This window comes from Astyanax mexicanus, chromosome 23 (assembly GCF_023375975.1).
Source record: "Astyanax mexicanus isolate ESR-SI-001 chromosome 23, AstMex3_surface, whole genome shotgun sequence".
Taxonomy (NCBI): Eukaryota; Metazoa; Chordata; class Actinopteri; order Characiformes; family Acestrorhamphidae; genus Astyanax; species Astyanax mexicanus.
The window spans coordinates 17,651,431-17,678,555 of record NC_064430.1 but is presented as its reverse complement, the minus strand read 5'-3'; the positions used below and the strand labels follow the sequence as shown (position 1 = coordinate 17,678,555).

Sequence of the window (27,125 nt, the reverse complement as noted above, 5' to 3'; positions counted from 1 at the left end):
GAAAGACCCAGTAGATAAAGTAATAACTGATGTTAGAGTTCTGCCAACAGTCTGTTAAACAAGAGAAATCTGGAGCAAACTGAATGGACTGACACATACAGGATGTAAGACATGAGACCAATGTTCAATATTAGTATAAGGCAGGTTTACAAATGAAAGAAGCAGGTTAGGAGCTCAGGCAGGAGTTGACAGTCATTTAAGCTCAATACAAACAATACCAGATCTAAGGAAGACGTGATGCTAGACTATTTATTCTCTGGAGGATCCGGGCTTCATTAAAATGACAAAGAATAAACATTGTTTCTCCCTTCCTTCTCATGCACTCTTACCTCAAAACATTCAGTATATTTATATTGCTCTTTCAGCAGAAGCTCTTATCCTGATAAAGTGGTATAAAAAGTTTGGACAACCCGGATCATTTTCATGATTTTTCTTTCTGTTGGGGTGCCCAAATTTGCGCACCTTCCTAATTTAGTATATATCCCATCAGTTTCTAAAAGACTTTGCAAAGTATTGTTTTTTTTTCCTTGTTTTTTTGTTTCTTTTTGATTTGTATACCTGTTTTTTTTGTTTAGTTTGGCTTTTGTTTTAAGATTCAGACTATATATATATATATATATATATATATATATATATATATATATATATATATATATATATATATATATATATATATATATGTATACACACACACAAATAATAAACTCAGATTTCACTTCCTTATTCGCTTTAATTTAGGGATGCGCCAAAAAGTCAGCTACTGAAATTATAAACACATTTATAATAATTAAAAAGACAGAACAATCTATACTCAACAAATGCCATTTTTGATGACACAATCAGCAATACAGGATTGTACAGGAAAAACACTGTTGGCAACTGGTGCAGAAATAAAAATAGATTCTTACTAAAAAACAACAGTGCAAGGACAATAGCTAAAAACACAAGATAAGGTGAGTAGATCGTTTAATAAACAATACTCAATATACAATAAGTAAAATACAGTATATAAAAATGTGCATGAAGGCAGAGGCATAATTTAAAGTGTGAACTACAGTTGTTTTTATTAATATAGCCACAATAATATTAATAAAACAGCTGGTTTTATGTAATAATGGAAAAAGTCTATTATGGTTTAAGGTTATTCCTTAAGCCTGGGTGCAATTATATTACATGTTAACAGCATCGCATACATCACATTAAAGTGTACAGTGCAGGTAATGAGCATAGCTGTAACAACTTTGTGTTTATGTACTGTATGCTAAGGAGAGCGTAGTGTTTATCTATAGAGCTACTGTATATTGCTCTATAAGCTCTGTAATGAATGCAGTACACAGTTTAAATGTTCAGTACAGGGAGTTCTAGTTAAAGTTCAATGAACACACAGTTCCTGAGTTATTGTAGCTCAGTGTGTAAATACGCTGAGTGAACTTCTGACTCTTTCGTTCCTGTACTTTTTCTGGATGGCAGTGGGTGGAACTGGGGTGTGTGGGGTCAGAGGAGACAGTAGTTCTGTCAGTCCTGCTCCTGAAGTCCTAACTAATGGAAGAGCTTGCTTAGCTGTATCTACCTAATTCATTTTGATTAGGAACTTTTTACTTCTAACACTTTTGAACGTAAGGCTTGGGAATCCTGTGTGTGAAGTAAAAACACACACCTTGACACCTTTGATATTTTCACTCACCACTGCTTATATTCAGCTCTGGAAAAAAAAGAGACCACTTAAAAATTATGATTTTCTTTGATTTCACCAAATTAAAAACCTTTGGAATATAATCAAGAGGAAGATGGATGATCACAATCAATCAAACCAAGCCAAAGTGCTTGAATTTTTGCACCAGGAGTAAAGGCATAGAGTTATCTTAAAGCAGTGTGTAAGACTGGTGGAGGAAAACATGCCAAGATGCATGAAAGCTGTGATTAAAAACCAGGGTTATTCCACCAAATATTGATTTCTGAACTCTTAAAACTTTATGAATATGAACTTGTTTTCTTTGCATTATTTGAGGTCTGAAAGATCTACATCTTTTTTTTTGTTATTTCAGACATTTCTCATTTTCTGCAAATAAATAAATGCTCTAAATGACAATATCTTTTTATTTGGAATTTGGGAGAAATGTTGTCTTTAGTTTTTAGAATAAAACAACAATGTTCATTTTACTGTATATATATATATGTGTGTAACCCATCAGTTTCTGCTGGACTGCCGGACTGCTGCAAAACTCTGGATACAGTTATGTCATATGCAGATGATTACAGGTGTGGGTGGTCTCTGATAAGATACTGGGTTTTGGCACATGGGGACTTTTTTATTTCTAAATTTGTCCAAAATTTTACCCACCCAGAGAGAGCAATTGTCCCCCAGCAAGCTGCATGACTGGGATTCTGCTTTAAACCGCTGGACCACTTGACGCCCACAAGGAGGACTTTAAAAGCGCTTCCTCAGCTGCCCTGTAAAACGGACGTTTTTGGTAGTGTACCTCCTGGTGCAAGACATTTATTTGTAATAACTGTGGTTAAATTCTTTGCGAAGTATTGCCAACTATTTCACAAACACACCCTGGGTTTCTGCAGTTTATTTCAGGTGTGGGGTGGTCTCTGATTTAATACTGGATCTTGCCACAAAGGGAACTTAAAAGTGCTTTCCAAAGGCTGTTTTGGGTAGTGTTCTTCCTGGTGAAAGGTTGTTGACTGATAGAAAACTCTGCTTCTACAAAGAACTTAAGAACATTTTGGTCAGTAAACAGTATCTGAGAGGGGTTGCATCTCTAATTGAGAGAAGTAGGACGGGCAAGTCAAATAACTACCTGTCATCTAGTTGTGAGGTGTTCTCATGGCAAGACGATGGGACATTCCATTTCAGAAGTTTTCTGAAGATTTCTAGATTTACAGTACCATGTATGTACTGGAAATATGTAATAGAAGGCATTGGCATTCACAGTTATCCATGACCTTTGGTGTGAGGCTAGAAATATCAATGCAAACAAAAAAGGGGGCTCCACATTCAGTGCAAGAGGTTCCACAGCTTAGTGCAGCCTTCTTTAGCTTCTGTAGGACATGAGATGCGATACTAGTTGTATATTTTGTCTTATGACAATATAATCAGGTGTTATTCAGATCATCTATTAGCAGTTTGTATAAAGAGAATGCATTCCAGAGCTATGCATTAAACATCATATTTCTAAAGCAATAAAAGGGACAAGTTTAAGGCGAGGTATTGCCAACTGTTCCTGTTCCCTCTGTAATGAGCATTCTTTTGCATTTTGCCTACCTATTATTGATCTCTGCCAGGTTTATCCTTTTTGTTTTGACCTTTTTTAGGGATTAGTTTCGTGATTCATATTGTAAGGTAATGTGACAAATGCATTCCAGAACTTTATCAGCATTGAGCCTCATATTTCTAAAGGCATTTAAGGCCTAACCGACCTGTCATTTTTACATAGACGTATCCTAATTCAGATATTATGATCACTACTTTTAAGTTTTTACGGTTTATGAACTTCCATAGATATTGGAGGAGGAGCCAATAGGAGGAGTCCTCAAGTTCCACATTCATATCTGTGCAATTTCTCAAATGGCAAAGACAGTGAGCTGAAACTTGACCTTTGGAAGACAAGCTCCTGGTAGATCCCCCTCAGCTTAAGCCCTAATCACAGTGTCAGCGGTTTGAACACAGACTCATTACGCACCGCCGTCACCCACAATGCATCGAGCTTTCTCGGTACACCCGTGCACAGCAGGCTGGTTTCAGATTCATTAAGAACAGAATACTCTGCTTTTATTCATTTAAAGGCCAGAATGCGGTGTGTGTCCTCAGCCACCTGCACATGTACGTGTTAATTCCTATTCCACCAACTTTAATTGCAGAAGCTGCAGAGCAGATGCGCTGTTCCATCATTGATGACTCTAGGGACGCCCGAGAAGATGCGGACGACCTGGTTGCTATGGTGACCTTGCTCTTCTTTATCTGTGGATAAAGCGAAAGAGACAGAGCGAGAGGAGATGGTACACATAAAGGAGCTTTAGGAGGAGGCGAACAAAGCAGCCTGGGTCAGGCTTTTGATGGGAATGATGAAGACGTGAAGACGTGAAGATGTGAAAACGTCCGTCGGTGCCGGGGACTTAAAATTTTTTCGCCATTTTGTGAAGAGGGTTTGCCATCTGTATGCCATACAACTCTAGTCTGAATCAAAAAAGTGCTATTGCACTTATAAAGTATTTATCATAAAAAAAATTGTTGCTATTAAAACTCAACAAAGTCAGTCACTTTCTATCCCTGTTTTGTCAAAAATAGAAAAACTGATGGCATTATTACAAACATGTCTAACTTCTTGATGGGGGAATACTCAGAATCATCTATAGCGAGGTTAGGGGCATGGAGAGGGGACCTACAAGAGGGCATTTTCATTGAGGAGTGGGAGATGGCATGTACCAAAGCTCATTCACAGACAGTTAATTCACGACTCAAGCTATTGCAATACAAGCAATTGGCTATTACGTACATATATAACCCCAGAAAGGTTAAACACATACAACAGTGTGGTGCCTGATGTATGTTCTAAGTGTGGTACAGAAAAGGGGACACTTTTTGCCACTGTCTGTGGCAGTGTGTCCACATACGAAAGTTCTGGGAGGCAGTGAGACATTATATCCAGGATATTCTAGAAATACAGATACCTCTAGATCCAAAGCTCTTCATACTGGGTTTATCCAAGAAATTTCCAACTTAGACTAAGGCTGTGACCGAAATGGCTCCCTATTTACTAGTTAGGGCACTATTGAGTATGTCAGCCATTTTTCTTTGAGTGTCCGAATCATAAGGGGGGATTCGAGCGTGATTTTGAGGGCACTAAAAACTCCCATAATGCATCATGATTTATAGTAAACTTCGCTGCTTTCTAAGCGAGCTGAATGTGTCCCAAAATGCTTTGCGGGTCTCGCTACTAAGCAACAGACAGCCGAAGAAACGATGCGGACAGCGAGCCACCAGGGTTGCCAGATTGTTACAGTGGGATTCAGATAAAACCAATTCACAGAGTAAAACGTGTTTCAAATCCACAAAATTACTGAGAAAACCACCCAAACAGCTGATGTTCGTCATATTAACACGAAACAAAAACATAAAAACAGTACATAAAAATAACCTTGCGTGCAATGAAAGAAAGAAATAACGAACATATAATAACGAACATAAACACAGCTTCAGATTTCCATCAGCAGGACTAAAAGCTCTGTCTCTACAGGGTTAGACTGACAGAGCTGACTATAACACAGCCGAGTTAAATTTCCAAACTGTTTACACTTTTAGTTTTGTTCACCTGTCAAATCACAGCGTTTCCTCCAGACAATTTCTGATACAACTCGACATTTGGCATGAAACCACCCAAATTGGCAACAGTGCGAGCCTGTGTACGCTGCTATTTTTAAGGTTTTCTTCATGTAGTTCAGTAATGTGAGGATCATCTTTTAAACAGCGTAAATATAACAAACAGATAAATGACGTCATGATCAGCTCAGAGCTTCACTAACTTTAATTCAGAGCTCAGTTCAGTGTGTTTATGGAGTTTTAAACACGGCTCAACCCCCCTCACCTGTGTGTGTTTATGCGACCGGTACTGGCGCATGATAATGATGAGTTAGTGTCCGAATTCACTCCAGTTTTACCACTAATTAGTGAACTTATTAGTATCTCCCTACATAGCGCAACACTAATGAGGGAGTAGGGAGCCATTTCGGTCACAGCCAACAACAGTTTTTAGATATTGGTATATTATTGGCTAAGAGAATTGTTGCTTTATTTTGGAAGAGAGTAAATGCACCAAGTATAGCTAAATGGTTAGGTGAATTAATTACGACATTGCCCTTAGAAAAAATTACTTACGCCATTGATATTCTTCATTTTATGTTATTTGGGGCCCATTCCTTTATTTCATAGAGAACACAGATTTATCACGTGTTACAACAAAAAGTGACTGTATAAGTAATCCTCTGCAAAGTTTAAAACCCTTTAAAATATGTGTTTTCCCCTCCTGACGCAAAAACAGTAAGCCAAGGAAACAATGATAACCATTACACCCCTTTACAAGAAATAAGCAAATTATTTATTTTATTTAAAAAATATTATTATTATTTTTCATTTTCTTTCCTTTGTTAAAATGTTTTGTGTTTAGCTGTGTTTTAAAACAATTAAATTAAAATTGTGATAAAACAATGAAGATAATGTTGGTAAAAAAAAAAAAAAAGTTGCTTCCAGTAGGACGTTTTAGATTGCGATGCTCTTTCGGAAGGAAGATTACCAGGTTATCAGGAACAATCAATTATTAAAAATTTTAAACTGAAACAGATCAATGTGCCTTGAGGACACAGATGCTATATCATGACCAGTTACAATCCCTAGTCCCAGGTTAAAGAAGTGTATGGGATGCCTTTTCATGCACTGTCAACACTCCACCCCTTCCACAGAATCTAGGAAGTGGCATATTTCAGTTGGAACAGTACATATTTACACAGTATTGTATTTTTTATATACTGGACACGGTAGGTACAGTTGCGTGAACAATTATTTGCCACCCTACATGCTTCTTTTGTTTTTGCTTTCTTGTCATACTGATGTTTTTTCAGATAATCAAACAAACTTTATTATCAGACAAAGATAATCTGAGTAAATATAAAAAAAATATATATTAAAACTATCCAAAACAATCTAGCCCTATGTGAATAAGTGTTAGCCCCTAAACTAAAAAACTTGATCGTGCCACCCTTGGCGGCAACAACTGTAATCAAGCTTTACTGGCAACAAGTATTTCACATCTCTGTGGAGGAATTTTAGCCGATTCTTCTTTGCAAAATTTGTCTTCTAAAGTACATTTCTGGGTTGTTTTGGATTAGCCAGGCTAATAATCAGACACCAAGACCGACCCGCTGAAACGGGTTAAAGGGGCACTAAACCCCATAATTTTTTCTGACTTCAAATAAAAAAAAAATGCTTAAATATGGTAGGGGTAGTTTGAGAAAATGACTGGGTGATGTATGGGTTTAGAGGCAGGGCAGGAGGGAGAGCTGATTGGCTGAGCAGCTGCAGAGGCAGCATGCCTCTGATAAAGGTGAGATACAGATGGTTAGATGTCAGCAGGGGGACGTTATAATTGATTGATTGATTGATTTGCATATTGTAAGTAACTGCAATTCAAAGTATACGGACACATCGTTCACACCTATAGCACAGTTAAACTACCACAATAAAAGCCTTTTTCAAAGGTTAGAAAAGGTTTATAAAATAATTTAGCAGAACTGTTATGTTTCATTACGTTAAAAGAACACATTTCATCAATTAATGAAAAAATAATATGGTTTAGGGTTTAGTGGCTCTTTAATGTGGTCTTAAAAGCCACATTTTATTTGTTGTGAATAATATTTCTGTTTTATTCCAGGACTAGACCAATGTTGGCAGTTGGCAATACTTCGCAAAAAGGCCAAACAGGTGTATATATACAGAGACTGATGATTAAACACAGCTGAAACAGAGACTGATACTCAGATGAGCGTGAGAACTGTTCGTGATTGTTTTGTGACTTTTCCAGAGGTAGGGGAATTGGAGGAGTTGAAGTTAGTGGAGGCAGGTGACACTAATACTCAGTCTGGCGGTTTAGGCAGATTTTTCAGGCCTAAAGGACTATGGAGTGCAACTGCACGGCACATATTAGTGGCTGTATTACTTTACTATAACACACTTGATCCTACTTTTAGCTAATTAGGAAGAATTAAATGAGCTGAATTAGCTGTGTCACAGTAGAAATACAGCTGACTCAATAATAAATGCAGCAGAAAATTAAAACCCACTATCACAGATTCACATGGAACAAGAACTACTACTCATTATTGTGAACTCTTCCTCCTCCTGGGGCTATAAGCTAGAACTAGTATTGGCCAGTTGGAGACCATTGGTCTATAGGGTCTTGCTGCTAATGAGGCCAATAATACTTACCTCCGAGCAGCAAAAGAGTTAGCGTTTAGCGTGGTTAGCGGCTAATACTAATGCTGTTCCAGTCTCTGTGCTGGAGAACTAAACTGAAACTCCTGTATAATGCTGTACTTCAGTGGAGTGGCTTTACTGCTCCTTACAACCTGACTGGTTTCATACATTCATACATAAGGCTCATGTTTTCAAGTTTTCAATAAAAAAAACTTTTTTTTTTTCCAAATAATTTAGTAAATTAAACCTTTCCAGGTTTGCAGTGTGTATTATAGCTGGCTGTAGGTGCTGATGGGTACAGGGTTTAGGTCTAATAAAGACCCGCTGCACTCGCAGTCTGCCTCACCGCTATTGTTTCACCCGTGCAGTCCGCTGTGGTTTTGTGCTGTCTGGCTGAATGAGCTAGCCATAGATCATCACACTTGAAAGGTCACAGATAAACCCATGGGATTGCTCCCTGCCTGCCACTGTGGGATCTTGAACATGTATTTAAATTCATGCTCATTCCCGAGTCACCAGTCAGTACAGGCATGTGTTTAATGGAGAGGGTGACAGAGAGGATTTAAAAAAAAAAAAAAAGCTTCAGGAAGTGAAAATTCCTTCCACATTCAATATTAACAATAAACAAGAATAAATGTGTGTAGAAATTAAAAACTGGCTACATAGGCTATGCTTAAACTTATTAACATAAAGAATGAACCAAACTGAACCGAGATTTGGCAACCGAAAATATTTTCATGTGAGGATAGCACAAAAAAAAAACATGTTGTTTTTTAGTCGAATTAGTGAAAACATTAAATAATTTAAAAAAATGTACTCAGAGACATAAGAGATTTATTTTAAGTCATATTAAAAAGTGTTCTTTGTAACGCTAGCATTGTTTTCATCACTGCATCAAGCAGCAGAACTGGCAAGTGACAGAACAACAAGCGACTATATAAGGCCGCAATCTGCAGCCGTGATTTAGCGACATGTGGCTAGAGACAATTATGAACTATGATTCAGTGAAGCGACATGACCACTCACAGACATGGGGGTACAAGGTCCATACCCTGTGCTCTGTGAACGTTTGATTCCCACCATACTTCATTTATATCCTCAAGCATTGTGGTTCTAAAAAAAAAAAAAGGAGCATGAAAGAAAGTAGTAGCTGGCTTGATAGGTAGCTCGCTAACGAACCGGCCCCTATTATCGCCTGTACTCTTATTTCCAGCCTCTTCTGCCAATCGTGTCAAGGAAATTCATAACATGTCATCTTCTGCCTGAAGAAGAACACTTAAACTTCACCCTCACAAGAATAGATGCTTCTAGAAAATTAGCCTATGCTTGAACTTAGCCTTCATAAAGAATGAACCGAATATTTGGCAACCGAATATTTTTTTTTTTACTGAGAATAGCAAAATAACAAAAGCATGTTGTTGTTTAGTCGAATGCATGACGATGATTTATATTAAGTCATAGTCTTTCTTGTACTGTTAGCATTGTTTTAGCAGCAGCATTTCTATATAAAACACATCATCTTCTGCCTTAGACACTTCATCCTCGACATAAAACAATATTTTAGGATCGCTAACAAGCTGTAATTCTGTGCGTAAAAGATGTGCTTTCAATTTTAAGTGAACAAGGATGCTGCCATGGTATTCTGACGTACACAATTTATGGATGCCCACACAGGACAAAATCTTTCGCACTGTAAGCCACTGAAAGCCCAGAGATCCAGTAGGCACAGTGCAGAAACACTGTTTTTCATATGGCCAGTGCAGGCAAAGACGTGGTCCGAGAAACCTGTGTTCAAAAAAAGAAAGCGATTTACATATAGTTAGGTGCTGATTATTCAAATAAAAGCTTAGGTATACATATTTTAACAGTTAATATAGGGTATTTTAAGATAAATGTAAGATACTGCAGTTAACAGCTGTGCTGAACTTGTCAAGAGTTAATTACTTGAATTTCTTGTCTCTTAATGTGTTTGAGAGCATCAGTTGTAAAGTTGTGAAGAGGTAGAGTTGGTGAAAACAGTGAATAGACCTATTTAAGTAATGTTCTAATCCAAGAACAGGTCGGTCAACCTGTGAATTAATCAGAAAAATGTAAAGAACTCAATAGCAGTCGCAAGTACCATCAAAATGTTATGATGAAACTGGCTCTCATCAGGAAAGAAAGGTCAAGAGTTTCCTCTGTTGCACAGGATAAATTCAGCCTCAGAAACTACAAGTTAATTACCAGCCTCCCAGCATGTGAATGAGAGGTTATTTATATTTATGTTGACTGACTTAAACTCCACATTAAATCATAATACACTGCAACATTCATCTGCGCAGGAGTGGGAGGAAATGCTTTCATTTATTTAGTATCTAAATCTGTAGATAAAAGCTAGTTGCTGGGCTGTGATCGGTTATGATTTAATGATCTGTAAAACTCAGCATACGGAAAAACAGATGGAGTGTTCTGTTCTACACTTTTATTTCAGGCTCATGATGCTGACCTTTTGTTGTGCTTTGATTAACTTTTTTTGTTGCGTTTGTGTGTTTCCTTCAGAGCATGTGTTATTCTGGGGGTGGTGTTCATCCTCTCCGCTATAACCATCCTGGTGAAAGCCATCCATGCCCTCGCCACCAGAGTACTGCCTGAAGTGGTAAGAAATCATATATATCACTTATTATTATACAGCTCTGAACAAATTAAGAGAGCACTTCAGTTTCTGAATCGGTTTCTCTGATTTTGTTATTTATAGGTATATGTTTGAGTAAAATGAACATTGTTGTTTTATTCTATAAACTACAGACAACATTCCTCCCAAATTCCAAATAAAGATTTTTAGAGTTTTAAGAGTTCAGAAATCAATATTTGGTGGAATAACCCTGGTTTTTAATCACAGTTTTCATGCATCTTGGCATCATGTTCTCCTCCACCAGTCTTACACACTGCTTTTGGATAACTTTATTCCACTCCTGGTGCAGAAACGTAAGCAGTTCATCTTGGTTTGATGGCTTGTGATGATCCATCTTCCTCTTGATTATATTCCAGAGGTTTTCAATTTGGTAAAATCAAAGAAACTCGTAATTTTTATGTGGTCTCTTATTTTTTTTTCCAGAGCTGTATGTCAGATAAAAATGTGTTCATTTGTGGCTGGTAAAGAATGTGGTGCTTTACCCTTCTGTTGTAAGTTGTTGTGGACTGAATTAATTTTTTTTTTTTTAATTACTGGAAATTGCTTTTAAGATTTATATTACATGAAGATATATAATTAGTAGGGGTTTCAATTGATTAAAATATTTTATTCGATTAATCACAACAATATTCTGTGATTAACTGTGATTAATCACATTTGTTCTTCTTAAAACACAAATTTTTATAGAGGATATTTTAATGTAAATAATAAGAATGAATGTAAGAAATGTAAAATTAAATTATATTTATATTAGTGGATTTAATTAAAATACTAGTATATACTTGTATGTTTTAGGTGCTGGAATAAAGAATGCATGATAAATTAGATAGAGGAAACTTTTTTTACTTTATTATAAACATCTCAGCTTGTTTGTAAGGATTTCTGAATTAGAGCCTAATTTGCTGAGTATAAAAAAGACATTTTCACAACTGTAGTTGGTTTCTATGGTCCGGATCAATTGATGCGTTTGTTTATTTAGAGCATTTTCTCCCTCTGTTTGATTTGGTTTCACACAGACATAAACCTAAATGCACCAAAATGCTCATGTGATTGGTCTGAGCTGTCTGGCGTGGGAGCAAGAAAGTAAATATAGCAAGAAGATTCTGTTTCCCAGCGCGTATTTTCACAGTGTTTTCAGTGGGACGCAGCTGCAAGCAGTGAATGCTGCACATACTGTGCTCTTACTGTGTAAACAGCATGGAGCAGCAGAGACAGCATTTGATCATAGCAGTTTGATCATATTATCTGGCAAATATATCAGATTAAACTGAGCCTTATCAGCAGTTTAGCTCAATTAACAAGAAGTATTTTTGAGAGCTGGGTCAGATCGAGACCAGATCAAGTTCTTACCACAACCGAACGGCTCCAGGAAAAGAAATCTGTGCGTTGGGCGGGGGCGGGGCAGATTAAAGCGGAAGGTGGGGTAAAACTTTTGGTGGTGGAATTAACTTGCATTTAAAAAAATAAATGCGTTACTGATTCCAAATTAATCTCATGCATACTTCTGTTTATCTACGTTTAGGACTATGATGTTTTAAATCAGAATTAGGCAGCAATATAGAATTTTCTAAAGGGTTCACAAACATATAGATATATAAGCACCACTGTAAAAAAAAAAAAAAAAAAAAGAGAGTAGCAAGTAGTATGTTCTCAGGCAACAGTGAATTTACTCTCAGATCAGTGTAAAGGGCTGCTTCCAGAGAGGTACTCTGACCAAGTGTGGCAGAATGTGTGAGTCAGATTTGCTGGCTGCTTCCGCTCGTTTTCTCAGCACTGTCTGGCCTCCTTTCAGTGTGTATCCTGCTTCTGAGACTCTCCTGAGAAAAAGAAATCCAATGCACCCACTCACACTTACACACACATACTCAACATCCAGACTCTACAGAATGTACTTAAAATCATCCAAAGAATAATAGATACAGAGACACAGATTCTGCTCTAAATAAAGACTTGTGTTGTTCTGTTCAATTGCTCATTACCATGCTTTTAAATCAGATTTCCGTAAGTCTGTGGATTTGGGGGATTTCGGGTCCTCTCTGGTGAGAATGGGTAATTGCATCGAGCATGCAGCAGAATCATTTTAAACTGGGCGGGTGTGATGCGATCTTCTTTCAGAACAGATGAATCCGATTCCAGGTTATGTTCAGTCACAGAGTGAGAGATAGAGAGTACACACAGTCAGAAACTTCACTCCTTCATTTCTTTGGTTTTACTATGGGTAAAAGAGCTACTGAGCTCTGAATTCTGATTGGTGCTGCCTGTTAATTTGACTCTCTATTGTCCCATCCTGAGCTGAAGTAGATATTCTGATTGGTGCTTCCTCTGAATTTAACTGTGTATTGTCTCACCATCGGCTTATATAGAAATTCTGATTGGTGCTGCCTCTGAGTATGGCTCTCCATTGGCCCACCTCCAGTTAAAATAGAGACTCTGATTGGTTGTTCCTCTGAGTTTGACGCTTTGTCCCACCCCTGCTGAAACAGAGATTCTGATTGGGGCTGCCTGTTAGTTTGACTTTCCCACCCCCAGCTCATATAGAGATTATGATCAGTTGTTTCTTTGAGTTTGACTTTCTATTGTCCCACCCCTAGAAAAATTGAGATTCTGATTGGTTGTGGATCTGAGTTTGACTTGCCATTGTCCTACATCTTGCTGGAACAGAGATTCTGTTTGGTGCTGCCTCTGAGTTTGACTTCTTATTATCCCACCCCAGCTAGACAAATAGACACTCTAATTGGTTGTGCCACTGATTATGACTCTTCATTGCCCCACCTCCAGTTGAAATAGAGACTCTGATTGGTTGTTCCTCTGAGTTTAACTCTCCATTGTCCTTCCACTTGCTGAAATGGACACTCTGATTGGTTGTTCCTCTGAGTTTGATTCTCTATTGTCCCACCCCCAGCTAAAAAAGGCATTCTGATTGGTTCCGACTTGTGGAGGCAGTTAAAATTCTAGTTCAAATGTCCTAATTGGAACTTTAGAAGTGTTACGTTTTATAAATAAGCCACAGAATCTAATAAGCAGCTTGGTTTTTAAAGGTACATAAAACTAAAGGAAAAGCTTGCATAAAACTCTTGACCTTAAAGTCATGACTCAAGGCCCCTTATTTGTGCTTTTCTTTTATTTAAATGCTTTGATCTCTCAGATCCGCAGGGTCATCCCAAAGGTTCTGACACACACAAACTGAAGAAGTTAAAACAAATAAATTCTTGAACCTTTATGGATGTATGTCTTGACACTGATTACTGGAGGTCACAGGCTGCACTTAACACTTTGCAGAAGTTCTGACTTTAATATTCAGCTGCTGAGGTGAAAGTTTTGTTCTGTTTAATAGTTTAAATGTAAAAACATACATTTAACTAAGCTACGTTTTTGATATTTGAGTGATAATCTGACCCTGGAAAAGTGAAAGTGATCCATGACCTCCTTTCTTTCTTAGAAAGCCTGGAGCCTAAGGGTTTAAGACATGGACATATCGGTGTGAGCCGATGTTAGAGTTTGGGTCAGATTTCAACATTGGTCTTGATATGCTCATAAAGAAAAAATACAGAATAGTTGGAAGAGAATTACATTTTCTATGGGTGAATGCATTTCTGAATATTAGAGTGAAAAGAGAAGTTTATTGAGGGAAAACTCTACAAAGGACTGTGAAAGGAGGCTCTAGTACCCTGTTGGTGAACTTCTAGCCTGGAAGCAAAATGAGATACAGGTTTCGTATGGCATCCTGCAGCACATTCACCCACAGATGATACAGCTGTGCCTGTAGATCCTGCACATTTGTATATTTTCACAACTGGAGACAGGTCAATGCCACATAAGTGTTGTATTGTGGTGGAGACATTATTGGGAAGCCTTGATATTAGAGGCAACACATGAGGCCACTGGATATTCTGTTCAATATCGCTAATAGTGGTGACCAGAGACTGTAAAAAAAAAAGATGGATGCCGTGTCGCCGTTTCCATCCATTCAGTGAAAATGAAGCCAAAATCTTCCTCCATATTGGCGATCCAGAAATCCGAGTCTGTGCAGTAGAGACCAGAGGAGGGAGAAAGACTGTGGAGAGACAGCCTACTCATTTGAATAACCCCGCCCCTGAGGGCTGCCTCCACAGAGCTCACACAGTCTATGGTCCCACCCATACAGTCATTGGTCCCACCCCGGCTAGGTGTAACCCAGCCCTTTTACAATAACCACACCTTTTTAAATATAGAGCTGAATAACATGACAATATAAGCAGAGGTTACACTAGCTGCTGCATTTAAATAATGGAGGTAGAATTACAGTATATTCAAAAAAAACAAAACGTGATTGAAAGTTGTCTGTTTTGCCATTGAAACCTATGGGGATGGGTGGGGTTACACAGCTTTCTGCAACCCAACAGCAGGGGGCTTCCGACCTGTGGCGGCTTCACTTTTGAGAGACGATGCTCTGTCCAGCTGTACACAGTCTATGGTGGTGACTGACTATTATATGCAATGGCTCTCCAGATCATCACACTAGCATTTGGGGCAGTGTGTTGATCCACAACTAAGACAGAATTGAAGCACTTGCCCATGAGGCTTCTCTCAGTCCAATGATGTGCCACTTTGCAAGGTGTCTTCAACTGTGTCTCGGAGGCATGTGTGTTTGTCAGTGATCTCTCACCAAGAGGTACACAACCTAAATGTTTCCTCTTGAGAGCCTTTTTATAGGGCAGCACTTTAGTGCCCTCTTGTGGCAAGATCCAGTGTCCCATCTTTTCGTACTTCTTGTGTCTTTAAGTTCCAGTATGATCACAGCAGATGTTTAGATGTTCAGCTCCAGATCGGTCACCCATTACCGCTGAATGAAGGAGCAGAACAGAACAGAGATTTGGGAAGGTAGTGTATCTTCAGTAATGAAGTGGAGAATGCTGCACAGCTGTGGTGTGAAGTGAGACGAAGCAACGGGAGGAACGGGAGAGGTGTGAAGCCAGGGACCGGCGTGTGTGTGTGTGTGTGTGTGTGTGTGTGTGTGTGTGTGTGTGTGTGTGTGTGCATGATGGGAATAGTCTCACTCTGCTGTTGCCAGGCAATCAGGGCTGCTTGGCAACGTGTGGAGGGGAAAGAGCGCCGCAGATATCCATGAGCCAGTACTAACCCCCACCCCCAAAACCCCAAACCCCCAATGCTCAATCCCACTTCATCCTCTTCCTCACATTGCTACTGTCTCTGAGGACACACCACACTGATCCACTACAGTGAGAGTGACGGATAGATAGATGGATGGATGGACAGATAGAGAGATAGATAATATAATTGGATAATAACTAGATGTGATAATAAGATACATAAATACACAGTGCCGCAATTAAACAGATAGAAGAACAGACAGACAGACAGACAGATAATCAGACACACAGATTAAGTGGCTTCCAAAATTATTCATAGCCCTTGAACTTTTTCACATTTTGTCACCTTTCAACCACAAACATCATCGTGAAGTGGGATGAAAATGATGCATGGTTTTCAAAATTTTAATCAAATTTAAAAATCTGAAAAGGGTGACATGCAAAATAATTTAGTCACCTTTACTCTGAAACCCCTCAATAAAATAAAATAAAAAGTAGCACTGTTTATAACTCTTAACAGTGGTGGCAGCATCATTCAGTGACAATGCTTTTCTCCAGCAGCAGGTCACACTTTTTAGATTTTTATTAATTTAATTTAATTTTCATGTATAATTTTAATTCCACTTCACAATTATATGATACACCACAGACAGACAGACAGACCACAGAATACTTATAATAGATAGATAGATAGATAGATAGATAGATAGATAGATAGATAGATAGATAGATAGATAGATAGATAGATAGATAGATAGATAGATAGATAGATAGATAGATAGACACTGTTAATGATAGATAGTGTTAATGATAGATAGATAGATAGATAGATAGATAGATAGATAGATAGATAGATAGATAGATAGATAGATAGATACTCAAATAGACAGACAGACAGCAAGACAAATAGACAGAGAGATAGATAGATGGATGGATGGACGGACAGATATATGAATAGATAGACAGATAGACAGATAGACAGATAGACAGATAGATAGATAGATAGATAGATAGATAGATAGATAGATAGATAGATAGATAGATAGATAGATAGATAGATAGAGTGACAGGGTGGGGGAGTGTGTGTGTTTAATCAGTACTCTGGCTGCTCTCAGGAGGATTCAGCTCTGCTCTGGTCTGTAAAGCCTAGTTTGGCGCATACAAGCACTCTCTAAAAATAGATCTGATATTTCTCTACTGCCTTCATCTGCTGCTGATCTCACACACACACACACACACACCCTCAGTCTCACTTCCAGACACACACACACACACACACCCTCAAACTGGCTGCCGCTCACACACACACACACTCAGCCTAACCCTGCTTCAGTAATAAAATATTAATAAGGCCACTCCCACAGAAGAGTGTGCGGCACTGCGCTCGGGGTGTGTGCTTGTGGTGGCGGGTGGAGACTGATGTGTCTGCCGCTGTGTGTGTGTGTGTGTGTGTGTGTGTGTGTGTGAGAGAGCACTGATTATTAATGATCAGCTGGATGACCAGTAAGCTGCAGTATACTGGGCCAGAAAACTGATTTGGGGGATCTGTGCCTGTCCCTGTCTGAACCTCAAAGCAGAGTTAAATAGGTCTGAAGCCTCTGATGTACACACACACACACACACACACACACACACACACACACACACACAGACTGTGGGGTCGACAAATGTGGCAGGGCATCAAAATGGATGTTTTTTTTTTTATGGGAGGGGGCTTAAGAGCTCATGAAGGAGCTCTCAGCATGCACAGAAGCCATCTTTTTTGTTTGTTGTGGTTAATTATGGGGTTTTATGTTGTGTTGTGGGGTGACGTGTGTGTAGAAGTGTTAGTGTTTGTTTAATTAACTTGTGGCAGTTCCAGTAGTAGTGAGGTGTTAATCACCCTCCTGGTGTTAGAGTGGAGGGTGAATAAGAGCTCAGCCAGTGGTTATAAATAATAATGTATAATAAAGGAATCTAATGGAATCTAAATGAAACTGAAACACCTGTCATTTTAGTGTGGGAGGTTTCATGGCTAAATTGGAGCAGCCTGGTGGCCAATCTTCATTAATTACACATTGCAACAGTAAGAGCCGAGTGTGAAGGTTCAATTAGCAGGGTAAGAGCACAGTTTTGCTCAAAACATTGCAATGCACACAACATTATGGGTGACATACCAGAGTTCAAAAGAGGACAAATTGTTGGTGCACGTCTTGCTGCCGCATCTGTGACCAAGACAGCAAGTCTTTGTGATGTATCAAGAGCCACAGTATCCAGGGTAATGTCAGCATACCACCAAGAAGTACCAACCACATCCAACAGGATTAACTGTGGACGCTGTAAGAGGAAGCTGTCTGAAAGGGATGTTCGGGTGCTAACCCAGATTGTATCCAAAAAACATAAAACCACGGCTGATCAAATCACGGCAGAATTCAATGTGCACCTCAACTCTCCTGTTTCCACCAGAACTGTCCGTAAGGTCAATAAATTATTGTGGTCTAAAACCAGGTCTTTCAGTTTTATTGTCCAACCCCTGTAATTTACAATGACTTTTCTCTACTCTAAAATAATTAACAATGTTTAAGAATATAAAACGCTTTCTGAACAAACATTTTTTTTATTTTGTTTAAGCATATATCCTAAGCACAGAACAAAAAACTAACACAGAACTAAAACTTGAAGTAGCTCCAAATCTCTGACTTTCTTTCACATTGGGCCAAAGTTAGCTCACCTGATGTCATTTTTGTCCTTATTTCAGAAGGCTCTATTTTGTTGGCCTGGCTTCAAGCAGCACTGTGAGCCCAGAAGTGGAGAAGTTGGCGTGTGTGCAGTGCTCACCTATAACAATTAGAACATTTTTGTGTAACATTTTTTTTAAAACACAGTCTGATTTGTTACTTTACTATCTAGTAATTATAATGCTATATGTTTATATAAAATAAAAACGGCATTAAAAAAACAGAGCCTGATCCATAGACTGTTCTTTTGAGCCAGAGCCCGAACTAAACCAGACTTTTTTTTTTGTAAGTTGAGTGTTAAAACTTAGCTTTTTACAACATTTTCGGGCTGTTTAAATGAGCGAAATCTGTTCAGAATGATGTTAATTAAAATTGCAACACTGAAGAAGCATAGACCGATCTTCCCATCTACTCTAATATGATAAAAATTTCAGGCCCAAAGAAAAGTGGTGGGATATCTTGGCCTGACCCGGCCTGAGTTCAGGTTGGGCCTCGGGTCGGATTCGGGGAGAGAATAAAGGTTTTTGGTGTAGAAGATTTCTGGAGGTTAATAAAAAAAATATAATTAAAATATACACTATTAACACATGGGAACTGATGGAATTAAACACTGGACATGAAAAAAAGAAATTTTAGAGGAGAATATTTGATGTAAAATAGGCCGTTTTGTCATTTGTCAATGGGCAAAGCTACACATCATACTGCACACAGCCAGAAGAGGAGCTAGATCTGTGGTGGCTTCATTTTTAAGAGCACAGTGCTGTCCACGCATTTACAGTCCTGTAAAAAAATGCTGAGTGAGTTATATTGTTGAGAAGTCTCACTCTAGCTTTAACGCGGTTTCTAATTAGACGTTGCTCTTTACTTTCTCCTGCAGTTATTCCTGCATTAGCACTGTCCTGCTAAAAGCTCTTGTCTGAAGGCGATGGATGCCTGCATGGAGTCATTTCTCTCCGTACTTGTCTCACTGAGCCATCTGCTGTCTGCGGCTCTTGTAAATCACTCCTGATAAGAGCGTACGTGTTGAACGCTGGCTTGTAAAGCGTGTTATCCTTCTCAGAGCAGCACTGTAAAGATGGCTTATTATTATTATTATCATCATCTCTGCATTTCCATGAGATATCGCTGAGATATTGAGCTGGAGCAGCAAAACTGTCAGCGGTGTCACACAGGGATCGTTTCTGGGATTTAGGGGTGCATTTGAATGTGTTAGCTGGGTTTAAGCAGACTGAAGAAGAAGGAGGAGGAGGAGGAGGAGGAGGAGGGGTTTATCTGTTTAAGCTGGAGCGCCTGGGTTTAATTTAAGAATTGGGAATTGATGGATTAACATATAGTACTTGTTATGAGCACCAACATGTCTTGCAGAGGAACACTTCTATTTTTGAGATGCTAAAGACTGTCACACTGCTCAGCATGTCTAAGATCTGCTCACAGATTTTCAGTGATGCTCAAGTCAGTGGACTGTGTGGGTCTTCTCTACAGCACCATCCTATACTGTAAATGCTGGATTGGTGATACATATGGAGACCAGGCAGACCATGGAAGTTAGAAGCTTTGGAAAAAAAAGAGAGACCACTTAAAAATGATGAGTTTCTTTGATTTTACCAAACTGAAAAACTCTGGAATATAATCAAGAGGAAGATGGATGATCACAAGCCATCAAACCAAACTGAACTGCTTAAATTTTTTGCACCAGGAGTAAAGGCATGAAGTTATCCAAAAACAGTGTGTAAGACTGGTGGAGGAGAACAAGCAAAGATGCATGAAGACTTTGATTTAAAAAACAGGGTTATTCCACCAAATATTAATTTATGAACTCTTAAAACTTTATTATGAATATGAACTTGTTTTCTTTGCATTATTTGAGGTCTGAAAGCTCTGCATCTTTTTTGTTATTTCAGCCATTTCTCATTTTCTGCAAATAAATTACCATATTTTTATTTTAAATTTGAGAGAAATGTCTGTAGTTTATAGAATAAAACAACAATGTTCATTTTACTAAAACATTAACCTATAAATAGCAAAATCAGAAAAACTGATTCAGAAACTGAAGTGGTCTCTTAATTTCTTTCAGAGCTCTATGCCATAAGAGGCGTGTCATAGAAGCATCATATAAGCATTTCTAACAGTCAAAGATCTCTCACCAAGAGGTACACTACCCTAGTAGTTGTTTATAAGTTAAGTAAGTGTTAGATATTAGCGTGTTTTTGTTTTAGCCCTAAACACAACCAAGGACTCTCAGGACCTTTCTGCCTGACAGCAAATACTGTAAGAGACTGACGTGATCAGTCAAAACATGAGCTGCATTTGAGACAGGAGGAGATGGCAGGTGTAAACAGCCAAATGCATCACGGTCCGTTTATGATTAGATTACTTCACACAGATAACAGCAGGTATGAAAGGAAATACCCCATAAATGCAGGAAAAAGAGAATACAGAAGGGTGCCTGGGGTGGGTAGAGAGAAAAAGAGAGTGAGAGAGAAAGATGTGTGTGTTAAAATGTGTGTGTGGGTACTTAAAGGATGGCCTGTGTCATTTTTTACTCTTTAGGAGTCACAAATCAAGGCTGCTGGCTTTCTATTTTCAGGTTTCTTGACCTCGGCACCATTAAAATTGATGTGTTTATCAGAGCTGCAGATGCATCACACGGCTGTGCTTGAGAAAAACAAATTGATATGTTTTGGTTGTTGTGGTGTGTGTGTGTGTAAAAGAGAGAAAGATAAAGATAGAGAGAGAAAGAGAGAAAGAGCAATACAGAAACAGAAGCAAGAATACAGATTTATCAAAAACAATAGGGGGAAAAAAACAGTAAAACAGGATAAAAAGAGATACAGATAGAAGTCTAAGATACAGCGTGAGGATGACATGGCAAATAAATGAGAAAGAGAAAAGGAAAAGTGATGACAAAAAATAATGAGATGCGTTAGGGAGGGGTAAAGACAGAATAATAAGAGAATCAGACACAAGGAAAAACTAAAGAGTGAGACAGAGAGGGGGGAAAGACAGAAGAATAAGATAGATAGAATACAAAACATAAGAATAAGAAGAAAAAAATGAGAGACAAGAAAAAAAAAACAAGAATGAGACAGAGAGAGGTAAAGACAGTAGAATAAGAGTTAGACAGAAGAAAAAAACGGAAGAATGAGATAAGGTAAAGAGAAGAATGAGATAGTTAGACAGTAGGAAAACAGAAGAATGAGAGAGAAGAATGAGGTTAAGATTAGAATGAGATAGTTAGACAGTAGGAAAACAGAAGAATGAGAGAAAGAGAGGTAAAGAGAAGAATGACATAGTTAGAGAGTAGGAAAACAGAAGAATGAGAGAGAGAAGTATGAGGTTAAGATTAGAATGAGATAGTTAGACAGTAGGAAAACAGAAGAATGAGAGAAAGAGAGGTAAAGAGAAGAATGACATAGTTAGAGAGTAGGAAAACAGAAGAATGAGAGAGAGAAGTATGAGGTTAAGATTAGAATGAGATAGTTAGACAGTAGGAAAACAGAAGAATGAGAGAAAGAGAGGTAAAGAGAAGAATGACATAGTTAGAGAGTAGGAAAACAGAAGAATGAGAGAGAGAAGTATGAGGTTAAGATTAGAATGAGATAGTTAGACAGTAGGAAAACAGAAGAATGAGAGAAAGAGAGGTGAAGAGAAGAATGAGATAGTTGGAGAGTGGGAAAACAGAAGAATGAGAGAGAGAGGTAAAGAAAGAAGAACGAGATAGTTAGACAGTAGGAAAACAGAAGAATGAGAGAGAGGTAAAGAGAAGAATGAGAGATAGAGAGGGGTAAAGAAAGAAGAATGAGAGATAAGAATGAGATCAATCTGAAAAAAGAAGAATGAGAGAGATAATAATGAGATCAATCTGAAAGAGAGAGAAAGAGAACAATCAGAACTAGAGATGAAAAACAGAAGCGTGAGGTAGACAAGTAAAACATAATATTATAAAACAGAGAGGGGGAAAGAAAACAATAAAGAAAAGAGGAAAGACAGAAGAATGAGGGGCAAGAACAGAGGAATAAAAGATTTAAAGTTAAAGACAAAGGGAAAGACAGAAGGTAAAAGAAAAAGAAAATGAAATGGAGAAGGTGAAAGACAGAATAATGAGATAATGGGATAATGACAATGAAAAATGACTAAGAGAGAGGAGTTATAAAAACTGAATAGAGTAGAGATACAGTGTTAAATACAGTAAAAAGAAAATAAAAGAAATAGAGAGATGAGAAGAGAAGAAAGAGGGAAAGAGAGGTAGAAAGAGAGGGAGAGAAGCGCTGTGTTTGATGGAGGTAACCTTGCAGCTCTGCGGTTTTTCATGCCTACAAGGCCAGTATGCAATATTAATGATTCTGCTCAGACCAAGAATGCAACTCTCATCCTTTCTCTCTCCATCTCTCCATCTCTCATCTTTCAACTTGCTCTCTTTCACACTCTCTCCACCCTTCTGTCATCATCCATCTGTCTCTCTCTCTCTCAGGATGATTTTCTCTACAGTGTGTCGGTGATCAGCGGTGTGGTGTGTGTGATACTGGCCGTGCTGAAGTTCATGTTGGGGCGAGTCCTGACCAGCAGAGCCCTCATCACTGATGGTATGTTGCTGTGGAAATGGCCAGACAGGGCTTTTCCCCTCTCTCTGCCTGTAGCCCCTCCCCCTTTGCAGCTGACCAATAGCGACAGGAGAAGGGGTGATCTACATTGTTGCTACATGCTGTCATAAGAAAACCTCCTATGTCTGAATCTCTAAATCAGTGCCTTTATACAACAGAAAACAATAGACCTTATTAACCAACCGTTCTTAAAGGAGAATTTCAGTGTGAAATGAACTTGGGTTGTAGTGAAACATGATATCGAGTAAAAACTTTTGTAGAATAGCCCACCTCCACTCCCCCTCAGCATTCTGAAATACAGAGCTTTTACAGGCTTACAATACGCTAGTGATAGGGGCATAAAGATGCCCATGAAAAGAAATCACTATTTTACACTATTAACAAAATCTAAGTAGCTCCGCACTTCATTGGTAGAATTCCGAGGACCATTTAAAACATTTAAAACAAGGCACTAAGAACCTTAAAAGTGGTGTAGTTTATTAAAAATACAATAGTTTATACAAACTTATACAATAGGAGTGTGACGAAATCTCGTGGCACGAGATCTCGCGAGATTAAAAAGGACGATATTTCTCGTCAGGATTAAACCTGTCTCGCGGGGCAAAAAAAAACTGTTAAGTGTGGACTTTTTAAGCAGGATCTGGCAACCCAGTAGCGATCGAGTATGGTGGAGAGCAGTGCGCAAAAAGGGGGTATGCAGCCTATGCGACGCATAGGGGTGCTGCACTAGAGGGGGCACCAAATCCAAGCCCCAAATAAATTTGCGGAGCGTGGTGGGAAAGTAATGACAGGATGCTGACGATTTTAAAACGCATCTCCCACACCCCCCACCCGCTGAAAAAAACACAAACCATAGGCTTAATATGACTGCTTGTGATTTGCACTTATTGTTTGTACTATATAAGACCTAGAAAAGTTATTTATTTATTTTTATTCTTATTTCTGTTTCTTGTAGAATCAATGTGTGAGAGAAACCAGTCTGTTAAGTTTGTGTTATATGATTTTGTCAAATAAAACTCAAGTTGAATGAAATTTTTCATTTTTGACGTTTTCTTTAAAAATGTATTTTTAAATCTCGTCTCGGTCTCGTGAACCCAATATCGTGTCTCGTCACACCCCTATTATACAAAGTTAATTATGTGAAAAATGCATAAATATTATATATATATATATATATTTAGCAACAGCTTGAATTTAATCTGTCCCCCTATCTTACCTGTTTGTTCTTGCTGGTAAATCAACTTATCGTGATATAATTTCAAGATGGCAGCATCAAGATAACTACCTGAAGTCTAGTTCTTAATTCAAAATGTTTAATTCTTGTCCCAAGCTAAAGAATGCAGCACTGATTTGTGGGATATGCATCTTCGGCCTTCTGCATTGAATGTGGATGTGATTTCTAGAATTTTTCTATACGCATGGACGATTCTAGCCAGATGCCGCCAGTCACGATCATTACGAGAGCACAGAGAGCACGCACAGACATGTAGTTGACACCGTCGTTGTGCTGAAATCCCTCAGGCTTGCTCTGTCTCTCTCTCTCTCTCTCTCTCTCTCTCACTCTGTCCCTGCTTACTTTACCCTGAGATATTATAATACAGAAAAAAGTATCTTGTCTTCCAGAACTAAACCACACTACACTATTTTTACTGTCCCCTTGTCAAAAAAGACAGAATTATTAAGTAATTGACACCATTAATATAAATATCATTTCATTTTGCCAATCTAAAGCTGCTATTTCTTTAAAGAACTCTTAAAATATGAACTGCATCCAGTAATACATCTAGGGAAAATATTAGTAGTTTATGCAGTTAAATTAATGCTGTTATTTTTGTTCTTAATAAAGCGACACAAATAATCATGCTCATTCTTTTTGTTCCAACAAGACACAAAAGTATGGCATGTCTCTCATGAGGACAGTATGAGAATGAGATTACTCCTGCAGGCTGTTAAATAAATATATATGGTGTGTGAGAATAATTATCGCGTTTTGTATTTTTTGGTTAGAATTTAGAAAAAGGTACCGAAAAATGTATTGTTACCGAATTTCAAACATTGAATCGGTATCGTATTAAAAATTTTAAAATGGTACCAAGCCCTAGCCTCTGCTGTTTGTTCTGTTCAGTTTTCTCTGGCTTAAAAGCAGATCGGAGACTGATTTTACTGAACCAGCTGACTCTGCACTGCCACCCCCTACCCAACACACACACACACACACACACACACACCTGCAGGTACATTTGAAGCTGGTTCAAAGCAGAGTGTGAAATTCAACACCTGCACTGAGAGGCTTCTACCTCACCCTGTATAAAATCATTATTATATATCCGTCACTGCCTCTCCGACACATTCAGCATCCTGCAGGATCATTAGCAGGAGCCTTAGAGCTAAACGCATTATTAACTGTCCTCAGTCTCATATTATAAAGAAAAGTAGTTTAATTGATCTGCTTGTTTGTTTTGCAGGTTTTAACTCACTGGTGGGCGGAGTAATGGGTTTCTCCATCCTCATCAGCGCTGAGGTGTTTAAGCATAACCCTCAGGTCTGGTACCTGGACGGTGCCATCGGCGTCCTGATCGGACTCATCATCCTCGCCTACGGAGTCAAGTGAGATTTCTTTTCACACTGTTTTTACTCCTTTTAGTGTAGTTAGTTTCATATATTTTTTAGTTATTTAGTAATTCAGTGAATGTACTAAAGCCACAAGGCTAATGCGGCTAACAAATAGAAGATCATTTTAAATCCAAATTTCACGATTGATAAGATATATAATACCATAACAATACAGTGATGATATTGTAAAGCAAAAACAATTTCTTATCCATGTAGAATATACAGACATTCAGCTTTAGAATATACTAATGCATCTCCAAAAAATTAGAATATCACTAAAGAGTTACTTTATTTCAGTATTTCAGTTTCATGATATGATATGACATATATTATATAGATGTATTACACACAGAGTGATCTATTTTAAGTGTTTATTTTTTTTAACTGTTTAAAAAAAACTGTTAATGGTTTACAGCTAATAAAAACCCAAACGTCAGTATATCAGAAAATAAGAATAATATATAAGACCAATTGGTACTTTTGGCGGTGTGGGCAATGTGCCAAGTCCTGCTGGAAAATGAAATCCGCATCTCCATAAAAGTTGTCAGCAGAGTGAAGCATGAAGTGCTGTAAGATTTTGTGGAAAAACACAGTAAATCAACACCAGCAGTTGACATGATTACCATCTACTGCACTGTCAGCTGGGGTGGTAACGCCAGACAAGGTAACACCTCACAACTTATACAGGTGTGGGCGTTCTCAAGCTATTCTTCAGCATTAGAAAACTGCATCAGAAAGTTTTTGAGAAATACTTAAGTGTTTTGTGACGATACATTGTTAAAGTGATTTAGGAAAACAACTTGCTCAGTGCAATCATACATAATACATTACCTTTGTAGCTCCTGTGCAAAACTAACAAACCTTATAAAACATGTCAATTGATGTCCAATTGGGTATGTTTAATTATTTCTTTAAGAAATTAGCAAAACAATCAAATAACTATAAAAAATAATCTTTAAAAACTATCGGTTTCAAACGTGCAGGTTTTATTTAGCTCTTTTAACTGAGCTAAAGTTTAAACAGAGTCATGTGCAGCATTTCCCACTGATACCCTCTGAAACAGACACCTGCTGTTACCACTGAGAGACAAACACTCTGTTTCAAAAAGTCTGCCATCGCTATCTTTAGTATGGAAAGTTCCAGATGGTACTTGCAAGGCTTTTTTTTCTAGTTGCTTATGCTCCCATAAACACCAAGTATCCATATTTATGTAATCATGTACATATTTGACACTCATAAGACAGCTCAATTTACCACATGCATCAGACCATTTGCGGCAGTATAGAACATGCAAATAAATAATGCCAGTAAGTGTTTCTTACATATAACTTTATTATAACTTAATTTAATTTCAGTTTTTATACATCCAATTCTACATTTCTGGGCTAGTGATGAGGTAACAATTAATACAAAATGATGTGATTTTAAACAGGTGATGTCAACATGTGATTGTAATCCTGA

General features: G+C 38.1%; 1 protein-coding gene across 1 annotated transcript in view; it reads left to right on the top strand.

The window, feature by feature from the left end:
* tmem163b (transmembrane protein 163b) overlaps window positions 1-27,125 on the top strand; it is an 86,058-nt gene that overhangs the window by 54,157 nt on the left and 4,776 nt on the right. The window contains exons 5-7 of the mRNA XM_007257080.4: window positions 10,511-10,607; window positions 22,922-23,033; window positions 25,517-25,658. Coding sequence (XP_007257142.1) covers window positions 10,511-10,607; window positions 22,922-23,033; window positions 25,517-25,658 — 351 coding nt within the window. The remainder of the gene's footprint in view (window positions 1-10,510; window positions 10,608-22,921; window positions 23,034-25,516; window positions 25,659-27,125) is intronic.